Genomic DNA, 16,259 nt, shown 5'->3' with positions numbered 1-16,259 from the left:
AACACTGAATACATAGCAAACTCAGGTGTAATATACCATATATCTAGGTATCACTGGCCAGGGCACCTCCTTCTCTCCCTCTCAGCTGCTTAACTTCATTTACGTTGGCCTGGGTAAAATGGGCCCTGGCACTTGCAATCTGGTCCGCTTGCCGCAAGTATTTCCAGAACTATCGGCAAAATGTTTAGTTTGCCACTTCGGCGCTCACTCTTCCAAAGCTGCAGGGCAATTTTGAAACTTCTTCATTGCAGTCTGGCGCTCTGCATTTGCCCTTTGAGGTGGTACCCTGAGGCAGCTGTCTACAGAGGTTTTTATGGAGCACTGGCACCGAGTCTATTGGGCTAAATTACCTTTTTTAGAAGTTGAAAAGCTATAAGTAAAACATGCACAGAGTGCAAAATACTCATGTATTCGTGCTGTTGGGTGTGGGGGTCCTTGACCTGTGAGAGGCAAGCCTCGAGAGGGGCAGCTGATGGGGGAAGCAGCACTGCTGAAACATGATCCGCTATTACAGCCTCCCTCAGATAAGAAAAAACACAGACACCCACGAACAATGAGCAAGCAGGATGTCCCTCACGTACATATTAACCACCTTCTTTGATAGACACAGGCAAATCCCTCTCACATTATCTAGAGCAGCCAAATCCCTCTCACATTACCTAGAGCAGCCAAATCCCTCTCACATTCCCAAGAGCAGGCAGAGCACCCCTACAGTATTACATACAGCAAATAAGCCCCATATTCTCACACATACAGTACCACTTTCCACAATTGAGAGCAGTTATAACTCAGCAGACACCATTAAGTAATGACCTCGTCTCCACTGCCCGCACAAAAGTTAGAGAGATAGACAAAAAAACAGTTCGCTGCGACAACCAATCAGCCTGAGCCTCCACCTCAACACACACAGGCCCGAGGGTATTTGTGAATCCTGCTCCACAGCCCCTGGCAAGAGTGGTTTGCAGGCAGCGATAAGTTTGGAAAAAATAATATTTTCGGACGCACTCCGATATGGGAAAGCTGGAAAAGGGGGGGGAGAAGAGAGAGGAGAGAGCAAGGACCTGGGCAGAGTAGGGGAACGGGGCACTGGGAGTAAGGAATGGACAGTAGGCATGAGAGGGCATAGCAGGGGAGGCGGGGAGCGGGGGGATGGGGAGCTGCAGGAAGCTGCTTTTGGCTTTTGCTGCCGGTGTTAAGGCAAACACAAATCAGTAAAACAGAAAGCTACTGTTAATTTGAAAGCCTAAAGGTATGGGCTAGAATGGAATAAATCCCTCAATCAAACAATATAAACAAGCAATTGTCGAACTTTTTAAGACATACTCTTATGATGGGCGTAGAACCCCAGGGATTTTGTGCTTGCTGCAGAAAAGGTCTGTAATAGTCCTAGGAGAATGCAGCAGGGAAATTCACTATGTTACTTTTCTATCAGAAAATTACCCACAAAGTGTTATTGTTTCTTGAGCACTGCCTTCGATACTAGCATCCACAATGCATCTTCCACATTCCCTCAACCATGTCCCCCTCTTTTCCTCTCTCCTGGTCCCATTTTTTCACCTCTGTTCCCTTCATCTCTGCAGATAACTGCATCATCTTATTCTGGGTTCCAAATATGATTCACAGGTTACTCGCAGTGCTTTGCAGTAAGTAGATTAACCTTCCATGATGTTTTATGGTTATTCAGAACTACGAGCTACACACAGATATCTATCTAGTGCATTAATAACCTGGGCAATATATTGGATGCATTATACCAAGAGGAGTTTAATGGAGACAAATCCTCAGGTGCCTTACCACCTAAGGCAGCTTATTAGCAGGTATTCATGTCCAGCAGTTACAAGAGGTAAGATACCTTGGTGGCTCATAGTGTGATTAACTGAGAGCAACCGGTAGAAGACAGGTTTGACTCTTGTTGCTGCACACTCAGCCTTTCACTCTTCTAGGATGAATAAAAAGAGCAACACTGAGCTGGTTACTCATAACTCCCAGTAACATCGCCAATAAACTGCACAACTGTCTTAATAAGTGGAAGAAATAATCACAAATAAAGGTAGTCATGTGTTGGTCTGTGTTAGCGTGTATACCCGTATTTATAATTGAACAAGTCAGGTATTGAGAAACTCACCGCCGCAGCCGGCTTGGACAGGAAGCCATGCAACCTGTATTGGGACAGGGGTGGGGCCGCAAAAAGACAGGAAGCAGACGGGAGCCTACCCCGCGCTCCTGTGCCCGTGAAGCCAGCCGGAAGTGTGCGTGTGAGCTAGCGGGGCTCCCGTGGTCGTGGAGAGCCCCGCCTGCTGCCGAGACTGACCCACTGCCGAGGGAGAGAGGGACAAGCGGAAAGAGCCCGGTGAGTGGAGGGGGGAGGGGATGTGTGCGCGTGTGTATGTGTGTGTGCACGTGTGTCTGTGTGTGTGTGCGCGTGTGTCTGTGTGTGTATGTGTCTGTGTGTGTGTGTGTGTCTGTGTGTGTGCGCGCGTGTGTCTGTGTGTGCGCGCGGTGTGTCTGTGTGTGCGCGCGCGCGTGTGTCTGTGTGTGCGTGTGTCTGTCTGTGTGTGTGTGCGCGTGTGTCTGTGTGTGTGTGCGTGTGCGCGTCCTGATCCATTGTAACTGTGAACAGCATGCCGGAATCGGAGCGCGAGTTCACGCGCACGACCTGATCCGATTCCGACATGCTGCGCTTGCCCATCTCCTGTCTCCTGGGAAGCAGAGCCGGTGACTATAGGTCTCGCAGGCGAGACAGCGCTTTCACGCTGTATTCGCCAGGTGCGAGACCTAAAAATGGTCACAATGTGTCAATTATGGCACCATTATACCTGTGCAAACACAAGGAGATGATGGACGGAGCGCTGAAACTTTTCAGACACTCCCACCCCCCAGTCACAGATCTGGGTTGAATTCATCATTGTTCTTTAGCTCACTTCGCCACCCCAGTTCAGACCCAGCCATATGCAAATCAGACTCGACCCTTTTCCTTATGGGAACTGTCCAGGCCGAACTGCCAAGCCAGGTCTTCCCTGGGCCGGAAATAAGTATCCTGGGACCAGCTTCGGGGTAACAACCTTCATCAGCCAGGCTAGCTTGAATCCAGTGGCAAAGTGAGCAAGGGACCCACATCTGGGCATACCCTGCCAACTTAGGGCGAACAAAGCAAACACAAGGAGAGGATGGACGGAGCGCTGAAACTTTTCAGACACTCACCCCCAGTCACAGATCATTATACTAGGGACCACGATTATGTGAGGGACAGACACAATTATCCCAAGAATAAACACAATTTATCAAGAGCAGGCAGATTTAGACCATGGCTACCAGTAAGCCTCTATCTGCCACAACAATGTCAAGAACATCAATAATCTGTCAAGGATGAGCATCATTAGATCCGGTATTGCGACATTTATGCCAAAATTAAAGGATGATGTCATGCCTGGACCACCATCATGTCAGGGAGAGCCACAGTCAAGAATGCAAGCAATAAGGCAGAGATAGGCACCAATAGGCCATGGTCACCATTATACCAGGAATAGTATCAGTTATGTTGGAAATCACAAGATGTCAATAATGGAACAGCATTGTGGCCAGAACAGTCACAATGATATAAATAATGGTCACACTGTGGACAGAATGCTCGCCATTAGACTACTTGGGTCTAGTGGGAGATCAGTTACAACTTACAATAAGTCTGTGGTGTCTCTCCCCCATAGCCTAACACCCCGATACCGTACAGAAGGCTATTCTTAAATCATGAAGCCAGTCCTAAGGAATGCATCTCTTCATTTCTACATTTCAGTGTGCATACCCACCAGCCGAGGCACTGGCCTGCGATGACATAGCATAGAAATATAACAACTGCACAGTGAGCTACAGTGTTTAGTGTAGCACATCCATTTTAGCATTGAGGGGGACCTACGCATTATTACCAGAAATCACAAGAATCCATTTAGGGTTATTTAATAAATTACTGTCACCCGAAATGCCAAGATTGAGGGTTCGTTTAGAGTGTAAACAGAATCAGTCTGCATATGTTTCTTCTCCACCACCCTCACAAACCAGTTTTTGTCTGGTTAACGATGACTAGCAAATGAGAAGTGATGCCACCGCGTAAATAATGCAGCATCTGAACTACGCTTAAACAAGATATCTCAGTATTGGTTTCATTGTTCGAAGCATTTCAAGAAAACAAACTTGTCCACCAGTCTTCCAAAACATGTAGCCCAGTCACTCAGGTATATGGGGGCTCTAATTTACAGAATTCTTTCTAGTCCTGTAACTTCTTGCCCGACCTCGATTAAAAAGGTTGGGAATTGGCCAAATAGTTCAGCTAGTCCAGGGTCAGTAACAAACTAAAGCACCAGAGAGATAATAGTACAAACATGCAAACATGCATAAAGAAGACCATGGACTGCCAATGTAATCGAACTATGCTGACACATATTCATCTAGGCTTAATAATGAAATTACAGAGTTATATAATCAAACAGAAGCATCGAAGTCTGTAGTTCAGACCTGATAACCAGTGTTTTCCAGCTGTTCTATGTTTTCTCTTTTGATACATGGGATGCTTAGTCCCCGAGTGAGGGGAGTCTGTACTGCACAACCTTCCTTTGGGGTCACTAGACACCCGACCTCCAAGAGAATTTCCCTTAATTTGGGTCAGGAAGCGTCAATTGCCCATTAGAGAATAAACATAATCAACTAGTCTCTGCAAGAACGTATTCTATGTTTCTGAACCAAAGTCTAGTAGAGGGCACACCTTAGTGAATCCTAATTCAAGTAAACATACATGGGAGTGCAAAGCTAAGCATCATTCACAGCCCCAAAACAGGCAGCACTACCTCAGGGAGCACAAGTGGGACCCAAGACAGCCAAGGTTTGGCACTGTGAGGAAATGCAGTCAAAACCCCTCCCTCCCCGGGTAAGAGCCCAGGTCCCGGAGAGCCCCTTATGACCTGCAGACTAAGTTATAACCCCTGGGAAATTAACCCAGCCACGCCTTTCAGTAATCCCTCCCTGGGGGAGTCCCACACCTTGGTATCCAAATGTAGTAGAGGCAGTGCTAAGAGGTGGGATACTGGTTCTTGGCGATCTGGCAGTGGGACACCCACCTCTACCAGGTACCACTGAGCATGCTCACCAGAGATGACTTCTGGGCAGTTACCTCTCTAGGACTGAGCATGACGGGTGTCTGCCTGGCCACCCCCTCATCTGGGTGGCCTCTATTTTATTACCTTAGTGAAAAGCTGATTTGCATCTCCAAATTAATGGCTGGTACAAAACACAGAACAGCCGCAGTTAATTCCAGGCAGCCATTCACTCCTGTGTGCCACACAACTTACTGCTGAGTCTCTCACTGTCTAACCCTAATGTACAGCCAGAGCTCAATTCCACACAACGTCACAGGCAACCAGACATCGTTTGCCAACTAGTTAAACATTCCACCAATATAAATAGAAGAACCTGGACATTCCATAGCAGGCAAAGAACTGAGCATAACCCACCTTCAAGAGAAAGACCTCCATTAACTGCAGAAAAAGCTCCTCCACAGTCCTACAGAGGTCTGACGTGACAATGCAATATGTTCACTTACACATACATAGAGCAGGCGAGTACACAGAAGCAGCACGGACCCCGTGAGGTGATACACTATTTATATTTAATTAGTGCTGCGACGAATGTTCAATTGTTTGCCAGAAATGGTACCTACGGGCCAAGGAATACTCTCAATGAGGGGTCTATGAGACGAGCAATAACAGAAAAAGTCACTCTAGTTATTAGAACACACACAAAAGAGGAAACTAGCAAATGGGTGTCAAGTTACCTTGACATGTTCATTCAGAAGACATTCATACATTAATTTTGAAGAGAATCTCTTGGGCGGATGCTGGTGGATATGTTACAGCCACATTATATTTAATAACATAAACAGGCCTGAAAATATTCGATAAATTACCCCTAAATCTACTGGGAAGAATGGATGAGTGTGGAAATGACAGATGGGCTGCACTTGGTTCTGTTTACAGAGCTAATAACAAAATGATTATGGACACATGGGGGTCAACAAAATACAAAATCTCATGCTAAAGTGTGGAAGCGAGCGTCGCTCACATTTAAAACCAGCATCCATCTATCACAAGCGAAAACTAATTAATTTTTTCCACCTCTTAATTCTTTGTCCCCCAACATCAAATTAAACTATCTATGTTCTTAACTTCCTGTTTTTAACTGATTTACAATTGTAGCCATTTCCTTCAATCTTTCCGATATTCATGTCCAGTAGCACGAACTAGATCAGTCATTTGACCTGAAGAAGGTGATGTATACCAGTGAAGTCCACCGAAACGTCGCATTGAAACTTTTTTGTTATTGTTTAAAATGTAATGTTTTTTATTGTTAGTGTATACCTAAAATTATATTATCCTTTTTATAGTTTGCAATTAGTGACTATAATGTGAATATGTAATATTACCTGTAAATAGTGACACAAAGATGATTTTTGTTATATTTATGAATTATGATATGAATGATGATGGTGTTATTTACATTGCTTTGTATTAAATTTTGATAATCATTTTCACATACAGGTATGAAAGTGTTTATGTAGTGCACAGTGTTTGCTACTTTAGTGAGATACAGGTTGTTCAGGAGAGGTTCCAAACAATATAGGAAATCCAAGGGGGATCATTTTATTGTATGGGCATGTTATTGAGCCTAATACACATCTGGTGCATAGTGTCCACCCAGCTGTGTGGCCCTTCACTTCTCTCCGTTGCACAGCAAACGAGACCTCTGTGTCCACCTGTATTTAAAAGCCAACCTGAGGGGTTTAACAAACACAAGCAATGTACCCTTAAGGGTCTCCCAGTGGAGAAGTGTGGCTCACTGGTTAGAGGAGGCAGACCTGGAAGCAGAGGTCAGCCCGGGACCAGGGTTCAATTCCCGGCTCGGCGGGATCTTGAGTCCTAAAATGTCCATGGACTCGACAATTCTCGCTCCGGTGCCTACTCGATTCACGGGTTCACACTCTGCGACTCTGGGCAATAGCTTGCTTAATCTCCACAACGGCCCCTCGCGGCGGGATGCCTGGCTTTCACCTTGTGGATACCCTGCCGGGGTTATCTCACAGGGGAATACCAGGACGGGTTCCCTAAGCAAGCGCTTAGAAACCGCTTGGTGATTTGCGCTATATAAAATTCCTATACATTTACATTTAAACTGTGGAATAGCAAGACATGGGCCCTTGGGCAGGGGTCTCCACATTTGTAAGTACTACTCAATGAAAATCATCCCCAGCTACCATTATTAGCATAGTAATAGTGATTGGATCAGTCACCCATGCATGCTTACCAGCAGTATCAACAACAACTGATGTACAGAATGCTGCACAATGTCAGACATTCACCCCAGTACAGAGATTTGGGCCTAAATCTGTCGTTTTTTTGCTCCCCATGCCATTCCAGTTCAGACCCAGCCATATGCATATCAGTCTTGGCTGATGAGGGGAGTTACCCTGAAACAGGTCCCAGGATGCTTGTTTCTGGTCCACGGAAGTCCTGGCCCGGCAGTACAGACTGAACTGTTTCCATGAGGAACAGGGTCAAGACTGATTTGAATATGGCTGGGTCTACCCTGGAATGGCGTGGCATGCAAAAATACAATGGATTCAATCCAGATCTGTGACTGAGGGTGAACGTTTGATTAATTCAGCATTCCGTCCACCATCTGTTCTTTTTGGGATTACCAGCAGTAATCACCTCAGTGCATCAGGGAAGGTTACCAATTCTAATGTCAAAAGACTTTATCAATTTGAAATGCCTCAATGGGTACTACACAGTGGTGTAGCTAGACCTTAGACTGCCCGCATTGAAGAGCGTGCAGGGGGTGCTAGCGATATCTAAGAATGCAGTTTCCGCCCTGCGACGTCTGCACTGTGAAGAGTGGGGAGCGCAGAGACGGCAGATAAGAGCTGGGGGGAGGCCGCCGCCCCCAAAACATGTGCAGCCTGGGGCGGACCGCGCCCCCTTGCTACTCCACTGTAATACATAACACCTGAAGCTGAAAAGGCGATAATATCAGGGGCGGCTCCTCCACTACGGCAGAGGAGCATCGTCCCACTGCTTTGTTGCAGTGCGAGAAGCAGAAACATAAAATGGTAAAACTACCATTTTATGTTTACGCTTCTGGCACTGCGAGAAAGAAGAAGTGTTTGGTTACGGGCGGGTCTGCTCTACGAGCAGGGCTGGGCAGTAGAGGAGTGGACCTCTGGAGCCACCCAAACCAGTCATGCGCACTCTGCCCTTTCTCCATGCAGGCGGCAATGCAGCAATACATGGAGAAAATGGCCCCCTCATAGGCGCCATTGCAGCGTTGTGATTGGCTTAGGGGAGGGAAGGGAGGCTGCCTGCTTCCTGTTCCTTGGAGCAGAAGCAGGAGCTGAGAAAATGCGGGACCTGGCCGGCGGACAGGTACGTTTTTTTAAATGTATTGTTACATTTACACCCCCCCCCCCGCGTGACCCCCGTTCCCTCACCTGCGATTAATGCCAGCCGCAAATGGATAATATTAGTGCTAATATTAGCAAAGAGCCTCCCAGTGCCTCAAAATTAATAACCCAAATATCAGCTTTAAATATAGTTTGATATTTCAACCACTTTTGTCCAATCATCAGAATGCGTTCTGTAAATACATTTTCATCTTGTAAACAAGCTTTCAATTTTAATATACATATATTACTTCAACCCAATAAAAGCTAAGTTCTCATTTAGTAGGCTGGGCTGCACACAGGAAAGCAACTTACAGGCAGATGGAGAGCTACAGGAGCTCACAAGCTACTCGTTGGAGAAGCCTTCACTAGTGCAAGCAAGGAAAATAGATCCTCTAACCCTGGTCGGGTAACAAAAGATAGCAATATTTAGAGCTGGGTGAGGGGTTGCTGAGGCCACGAGGTCCCTGTGCCAGGGCACCTGCTGCACCATTGATAGCTTCGCCCCTGCTTTCATCCTCCCCTGGCTTCTACCCCCACCCTCACCTCCTACCCACCAAGTGACACTGCCAAGCCAACAGCAGAGACCCAGAGGGCTAGGGGTGGGGGGAACTGCATCCGCAAGAGGGCCATTATCCACCAGCACTGTCAAGCCACCATCAGAAATTCGACGAGACGTGTTGCCCACAGAATACCCACAGCACCCACTCCTCGTCAATGGCACACCTGTGCACACACAGGCCCGCCCGCAGCAGCAAAAGGTGGACAAGAAGCTAGACGCCCCGCCGCCGCCCCGCGCCCCTAGCCCCGCTGCACTCACCTGTGCTCTTGGGAGTCTGCAGGCTGGCGCGCTTGGCAAAGGGAGGGGGCCTGGCCCTCGCCTTGGACGGAGAGGAGCCGGATGACATTTTGAGGCCTTCCGTTGAGTCAGAGCTGCAGAAAGGGCACTGTTCTTGGCCGTCGGCGCGGAGCCAATAGGAAACGAGAGGGACTCTTATTGTAAAACCAACTCAGCAGAGGAGCATCTCTGGTGTGCCAGCGGCGGAGCGCGTGCGGGGTGCGTGTGTGCAATGCGCGAGCGAGCGCTGCGGGGGGAGCGCGCGGGGAGGAGGGGCTCCTCCTGGGCTCCCTGATTAATCATTCAGCCCTGAAGGCTGGGGATGGACCAAAGTCCTAGGCCCTGCTGCGCGCGGGACACAGGCTTCCTGTTTCCCTGGAAACTGAAGGCTGCAGCTGGAGGCGCCCTGAAGTCACCCTGAGGGAGGGCTCCTGGGCAGGGGTGCGAGGGGCACCGGCAGGGAGGAGGGCGGCTCCGGGTCAGTGCCACCGGGACTGGCACGAGAGTGGCAGGGAGGAACAAAGTCTCAGTGGGGCTCTTCAAACCGGATCTAACGCTGTGCCGGATGAGGCGAGAGGGTGGGGGCCACTACAGAGAACACAGCTCCAACTAAGAGGGAGGGGGCGGGCTCGGGTAGAAGGAAGCTGGCACCGCCACGCAGACAGAGCTCTTTGGAAAACAAATAAGTGGTAAAGAGGGGTTGTCACTGGTAAATTCTCGGCGCGGGCACCTCATCTATCAGGGGGCACGGGGGCTTACTGGGGGCAGAGGGCAGTGAGGCGGAGGCAGCTTCACGGACTGGGAAGTAGGGGCACAGCAACAGTCTCAGATGTTCAGACCAAGAGGTGGGGGCACCGGCTAACGGGTGGGGGGGGGGGGGAGGGGGGGAGATGGTTCAGACCGAGAATGAGGGGGCACTTCAGGAGTAATTCTCAGTGTGTGAGGGGCTTTGGACACGACTTGGGGCGCACCGAGTCCTCTCACCATGCGAGGAGGCAGAACAGCAGTGCGAGCGAAGCAGGATGTTTATTCAACAGGCAACCAACCAATCGTTTGTCCGGAAGAAAGCGTGTGCAGAAGGCAGTGGGAGCAGCCGGCAGTGTGTGTTGTAAGGAGTGGGTGGCTGTGAAGAAAGCAGATTGAGCAACAGGCAGCGTAGGCTGATGGGCACTGTATGGAATGATAATATGAAACATAAAGCGCCTGGAACAGGCACTTCGCGGAGCTGCCATTTTCAGGAGAAGACAGCTTCGGAACACTCAGCGGGTGCCCCGTGTGGGTCGAGGAGTACCATGTGCGCGCAGGCATGCCCACCGGGAGTGCAGCAGGCACCGTACAGAGCAGGCATGCCCAGCGGCAGTGCAGGCATGCCCAGCGGTAGTGCAGCAGGCGGCGTGTGGATTAGGTAGCATTGGCTGAATAGCAGTACGTGGAGAGCAGTGTGCGCAGTAAGCAGTGCGTGCAGCATTAATTTTGAGGTGGTGCAACAGTCAATGTGGCAAGAGGACAGCAATGTCCTTGAGTCGACCCCCAACTGTCACTCTCCCTTAAAAGACATGCTGTGCCCGCTGTCCCAATATAAACAGCCCTGTGATGTCACTGGGATTGTGTAAATGCAGAATATGACTCCACAGTTGGCCCCCCACCCGATCATTGTGCAGGCTCAAGAGGCTGGTAATGCAGGAGGAACTCTAGAGCAGGCCCATAGAGCTGGGGCGTAGTGCTGCTGGGGTAAAGATGTCTGTACTGCAGCCAAAGTGCTGCATTTGTCAGCTTTTATGTCACAGTCTAATACGGCTAAGGTATTATAGTCTACTTCCTCCGAGTGAATTCTCTTGGACTAAACTGCCAGTCTACGGTGGTGATAATGCTATCACATGATTTACATTTCATGTGCATATTAACATAAATCATTTGCAATTAAAACAAAAATGTTGGGATGTGCAGAACTATGTTTTTCTGACTTATGCTAAACTAGGCCTCAAGTCCATTTCCAATAATATTTAATTTCATTTAATTTAAACAACTTATAAAGCGTGCAAATACCCGTAGGTGTCGCAGCGCTATGTGCTGCAGAAGGTAAGGCTTAAGGCAGGAAAGAAACCTATTACTTGAAAAGCCACATTTTTATTTGTTTCCTGAATGATAGCAGAGTAGGAATAGCCTTAATCTGCGAGGGAAGAGAGTTCCACAATTTAGCAGTGGCAACTACGAAACATCTGCCACCCAGTTGGTTCTCTTGGTTCTAGGGCCGACAAGAAGATTAGCACCTGCAGAATGAAGAGTTCTGATGGGAGTGTATACCTGAAATTACTTCATCAGGAATTCCGGTCCTGTATTGTGAATGGCGTTATAGGCAATACAGAGAGCTTTGAATTTAGTTCTGCTTCTTATGGGCAGCCAATGGAGCTGTCGCACCACGTTAGAGATGGACTTAAATTTGGGAGTACCCGACAGTATCCTAGCGACCGCATTCTGCACCAACTGCAGCTTACTAAGGGCCATTTCCTGTGCATTAATTAGAAGACTATTGCAGTAGTCAACTTTGGACATAACCAGGGCGGAAAATAAAGCTTTTTCATGGCACCAGCCATGGCTTGCGGCTTCAAAATATTCATTGTATGTTTATATTTCTCATTGAAATTCATCGTTTTTTTATTTCTCAATAACATTGCATGCAACAAAACAACAAAATGTGCACTGTTTGTTCTGAAATAACATGCTGTTCTCGAAGGACTCTGGAGTAAACCTTTCGATACATTCCAAGGCCCTTCCTGCTTGCACACTGCATTCCATTCACCTATGAGCCTTCCCATTGTTCATGTAACAGATTTGTTCTGACTCATACATGCCAACCCTCCAGATTCAGGCAGGAGAATACCGATTTGAAGACTAGTCTTCCGGCTTGTACATCCAAAAACCCGAATCCTCGGCAGGCTTCTGCAGACCGACTGGTCTAGCGAGAATCGTAGTATTCACTGCCAGTAAACTGCTCTTGCAGGCCAGTGCACAGAATTTATATCACACGCTCTCTGCCTGCCATAGCGCTTGCTTCATACTCCTGACAGGTAAGGGAAAAAGAAACATGTATCTGCATTTCTAATACCCGGTCCTGCTGCAGTATACTTTCAAGTCCCGTACAAGACAACCAACCTGATTCAAGCCTCGATATAGTCAATGGCAGAAATACATTCTCCAGATAATTTTTCTAAAATCCCCCACTTTCCTCTTCTAAAATGTTGGCGTTACGCAGACCCCTCCGATGACATTATGTTAGAGGGGTCCATTATTATTCATTAAGGAGGTCAGTGCTACTATGGTGACGCTCTATGATGATTTGCTGTTCTATTGCTACATTTGCCATCGCATGCTGACTGTACAATTTGTATTCCTTTTTATGGTGAACATTGTTATAAAAGACCCTAAGTTTGGGGGTGAGCCAAAGCTTTTTTGGTTCTGTACTGGGGATGCTGCCCGATTCTCTGTCAATCTGCTGCACATTTTGGACTTCGTGTTAAGGAGACAGGGGGCGCCCTACTCACATGGAACCAGGGTATATAGTATATACACAGAAACAGTGGTTCCTGTGGACAAATGCATGTGATAAACAATAATGTTCAGCACAATGGCAATAAACAAGGGCAAAGTGGATGTCGGAGAGAGATAAGACTGTATACTGCGTGATACTTGTATATTTGAATGTTTATATAAATGAATCATCACATTTGTTCAGAAATCAAGTGCATAGTGTCCCAAGTGAACATAGAACCTACATAACAATTTGTGACATTTTGTGACATAAAAATAGTTTCCAAAGGTAAAAAGACGACCATAACAGAAGTATTAGATAAGTAAACACAGCCTTCTAGTACAGTAACAGAGGTCGGAAAATGGTTCGCTTTTGAGTTGTCAACAATGTTTCGACCCCATCAACAATAGGGGGTCTCTTCAGGACCTAACAATGCAGAGACATCTGAAATAAGAATCCACTGTCCGTGTGACAAGTGTGCACCACAGCGAAGTGAGTGTAAAAAGGGGGGGGTGGATTTACTCACATGGGACCCAGCGGGGTGGGTGGGGAGACTGACCATCATTAAGGGTACTCGAAGTAGTAGCCGTATCTATGTCTGTGTGACCCATGACAATCCATCTTCAAGGATAATGTTCGATATTGAGGTGTTAAGGATGACTCAACGATGTCTGTGGGTCACACGGACATAGATACGGCTACTACTGCAAGTACGCTAAAAGTCTGTGCTTTTCCCTTCCCCCAATCCCCTCCCACTGGGTCCCATGTGAGTAAGCCCCCTTCTTTTTTACACTCACTTTGTTGTGGTGCACACTTGTCACACTGACATTTCCTAATTGCGAATCCTTGCGATTTGCAATTGAGAAATTGCAAAACGGCATGCATGAAAGTGTTCTGAACACTTACTGCGATTCCTAGGGGATCGCAAATGACCTAACTCATGAATATTAATGAGGTAGGTCACAATTTGCGACCCCCTAGGAATTGCAAAAATCACATTTATGGTGGCCTGCTGGGTTCAGCAGACCACCATGTCCGTGATTGCTTTCAAATAAAGCAATTTTTTTTGTAAAGCAGCCAGTTTTCCTTAAAGGAAAGCGGGATGAGAGGGACGAGAGGGCTGTTAAACAAGCAAGAGGAATTTAATTTCCCCATTTAGTTTCATGGAAGTGTAGTAAGTTTGTACAGTAAAAAGAGAAAATAAAGTATTTTATTGCTTTAAAAAATCATGAGTCTCGTGCCTTAATTGATAGTGGTATGTTTATGAAAATGAATTAATTTTAAACCACAGCAAACCGCCCCTGATTTTTCTAAATAAACTTTGAGATAAAGTATAATCAACAAAAAATGTTTAAACTCTTGCGATTGACTTCTGTTCTGCAAGGGCAGTAGTTTTCATGACTGTATAGAATGTGATGATTTTATGGCCACAATAAGCAGCATTTAAACCCAATTTATTTACTGTTCATTGTATCATCGACCTCAACGGAGGAATGGCCGAAGCCGACACCACAGAGGTGTGCACCAGTCAAGCTTGTAACTTCACTTCAGAGCGTTTTTTCTGATTGGTTAGCTCATCCTATGTATCCAGCAGCGAACAATGACTCTGCGCTATTGTCATTCTGTACACTGTCTGGCCAGAAAGAGCCAATCACAGGTCAATATTCAATGGACTATTCTTGTTTTTCCACTGGGTCAAAGTGAATTTCAGAAACAGCTGACCCTTTCAACCCAAGCCTGAGCTGGGGTTTTGTGTCCTTTCAGTGCTCTTATTAGAAGCCTCTCACATATTTATTAACAGGCCTCTTACAGCAGCATCGCATTAATAATGTATTTGTTGGCGATTACATGAAAGCCTGCGGAAGAATCATACTGACTCAAACGATTTATTAAAATAAATGGTCAAAAATAACACATATGTAGCCATGAATTCACTAACATTTGGAAGCCTTAAAATCGGTGTTGTTCTTGAAAGTGTGCGTCTGAACAACGATTAGATATTTAAAGGGTAGGGACATGAGTGTAACAGAGAGATACAAGCAAGCGTGACAATGAGGAGCAAAAATCTGGAAAGACACTATACGCAACAGTAGAGTAAAACACACAGCTGAGAGTCGACATCCAACTTAGCAGAACAGGAGGAACTGTGGAAGCTTTTTTATCTCTCGAGGCAAAATATAATTTTGCCACTTGGAGTGCTCCCCATTCACAGATAAAAGACCAATAATTTGGAACCATCAATATATTGTGCCCTAATAATTTACCCTGCCTTGTCACCCATGGACACCAACTCACTGGTCGGGGCTGGTAGCAGGAACTGGTGGGCACAGAGCAGGAGGTTCATATACACTCAGGGAAAGGCGTCACTGGCTCTCCCCACTCTTCCAATCATCGCCCCTGATTTTACTGGCCTTAGCCTACGTCAACTGCACAGCCTGTCTTCTGCTGCAGCAGCCCGGTGCCCCCCTGTCCAGCCCACCCAAAATAATTGGAAGACACTCTCAAGACAGTGCTCAGCCTGGTGCACACTGCCCAGGCACTTCTGGACTGCAAGTCTAATCAGGTGAGTCACACACTCTCTGTCTCTCTCTCTGCACTGAAGTTCACTTGTCTGATCTCTGCAGCATGTGCATTAACGTACTAGGCCACCCTTCCAATTAGTTCCACTGATAACCAGAGGTATTCTTTTTCTTTATATTTCAGATACACAATTCCACACAGAAAATACATGTGTGGTACACACAGCAAAGTTGTCAGGCTTCCAACTAGAAAGCTTCTGATTTCTTATATGCAAAAAAAAATATTTTAGAAATGCAATATGAAAACATAAAGACGATTAAGAACCTCTTCTCTCTCCCTTGAATTAGTATCCTACTGGTACATTGGAGTTCATGTTTAATGTTTGTAAAGGGTGTGTGCTTTTGCTTGTGAGAAAATGTCACTCTTAAGGTTCACACCTTTGGCCATTTAATGCCACTCAAAAGTGCCCTTAAATCATGGAAATATCACACATTAGCAATCTTAAAAACTGGCAGCTTTGAGTGCCCTTCCATTTCTGATGCTTTGCAGCAGTTTTAAGATCTTCTTATAGTTTCTCGTTGCTCAAATGGGTGTAATTTCTGACATGTATATATTTCCCTCGTCTTCATTGCTTGATTTTGCTTTTGAGGAAGTTGTTGAATGTCACTTATAGTTATACTGAAATTATGAAAATGGCACACACAAGCAATCTGAAACCTTGGCAGCTGTGACAGAGACACTGGTGCAAGGCCTGAGAGGTCTGGTATATAAGCACTAGTGCAGGACTCCAGAGCCCGTGGGTGCAGAGACACCGACACAGAAGTGCTGCTGTCTGGGGCTAAGCGTGCAGCATCCCGCTGATGATGTGTGTGAAGATGAGGCAGTCTCTGACT

At 46.7% G+C, this 16,259-nt stretch overlaps 1 protein-coding gene across 5 annotated transcripts in view; it reads right to left on the bottom strand.

The window, feature by feature from the left end:
* Nucleotides 1-16,259, bottom strand: part of AMPD2 (adenosine monophosphate deaminase 2) — a 505,052-nt gene that overhangs the window by 395,599 nt on the left and 93,194 nt on the right. Inside the window, exon 1 of one of the 5 annotated variants that reach the window (XM_078644770.1) lies at nt 9,300-9,969. The exons of 3 other annotated variants lie outside the window; for them this stretch is intronic. In XM_078644770.1, the coding sequence (XP_078500896.1) occupies nt 9,300-9,387 (88 nt within the window). In that variant the 5' untranslated portion in view covers nt 9,388-9,969. Of the gene's footprint in view, nt 1-9,299; nt 9,970-16,259 lie in introns of those variants that run through there. One more of the 5 variants, XM_078644772.1, reaches the window with a different exon arrangement.

The sequence above is a fragment of the Lissotriton helveticus genome, chromosome 5_1 (genome assembly GCF_964261635.1).
Source record: "Lissotriton helveticus chromosome 5_1, aLisHel1.1, whole genome shotgun sequence".
NCBI lineage: Eukaryota > Metazoa > Chordata > Amphibia > Caudata > Salamandridae > Lissotriton > Lissotriton helveticus.
The sequence above is the reverse complement of the archived record's forward strand: the minus strand, read 5'-3'. Positions and strand labels throughout refer to the sequence as shown.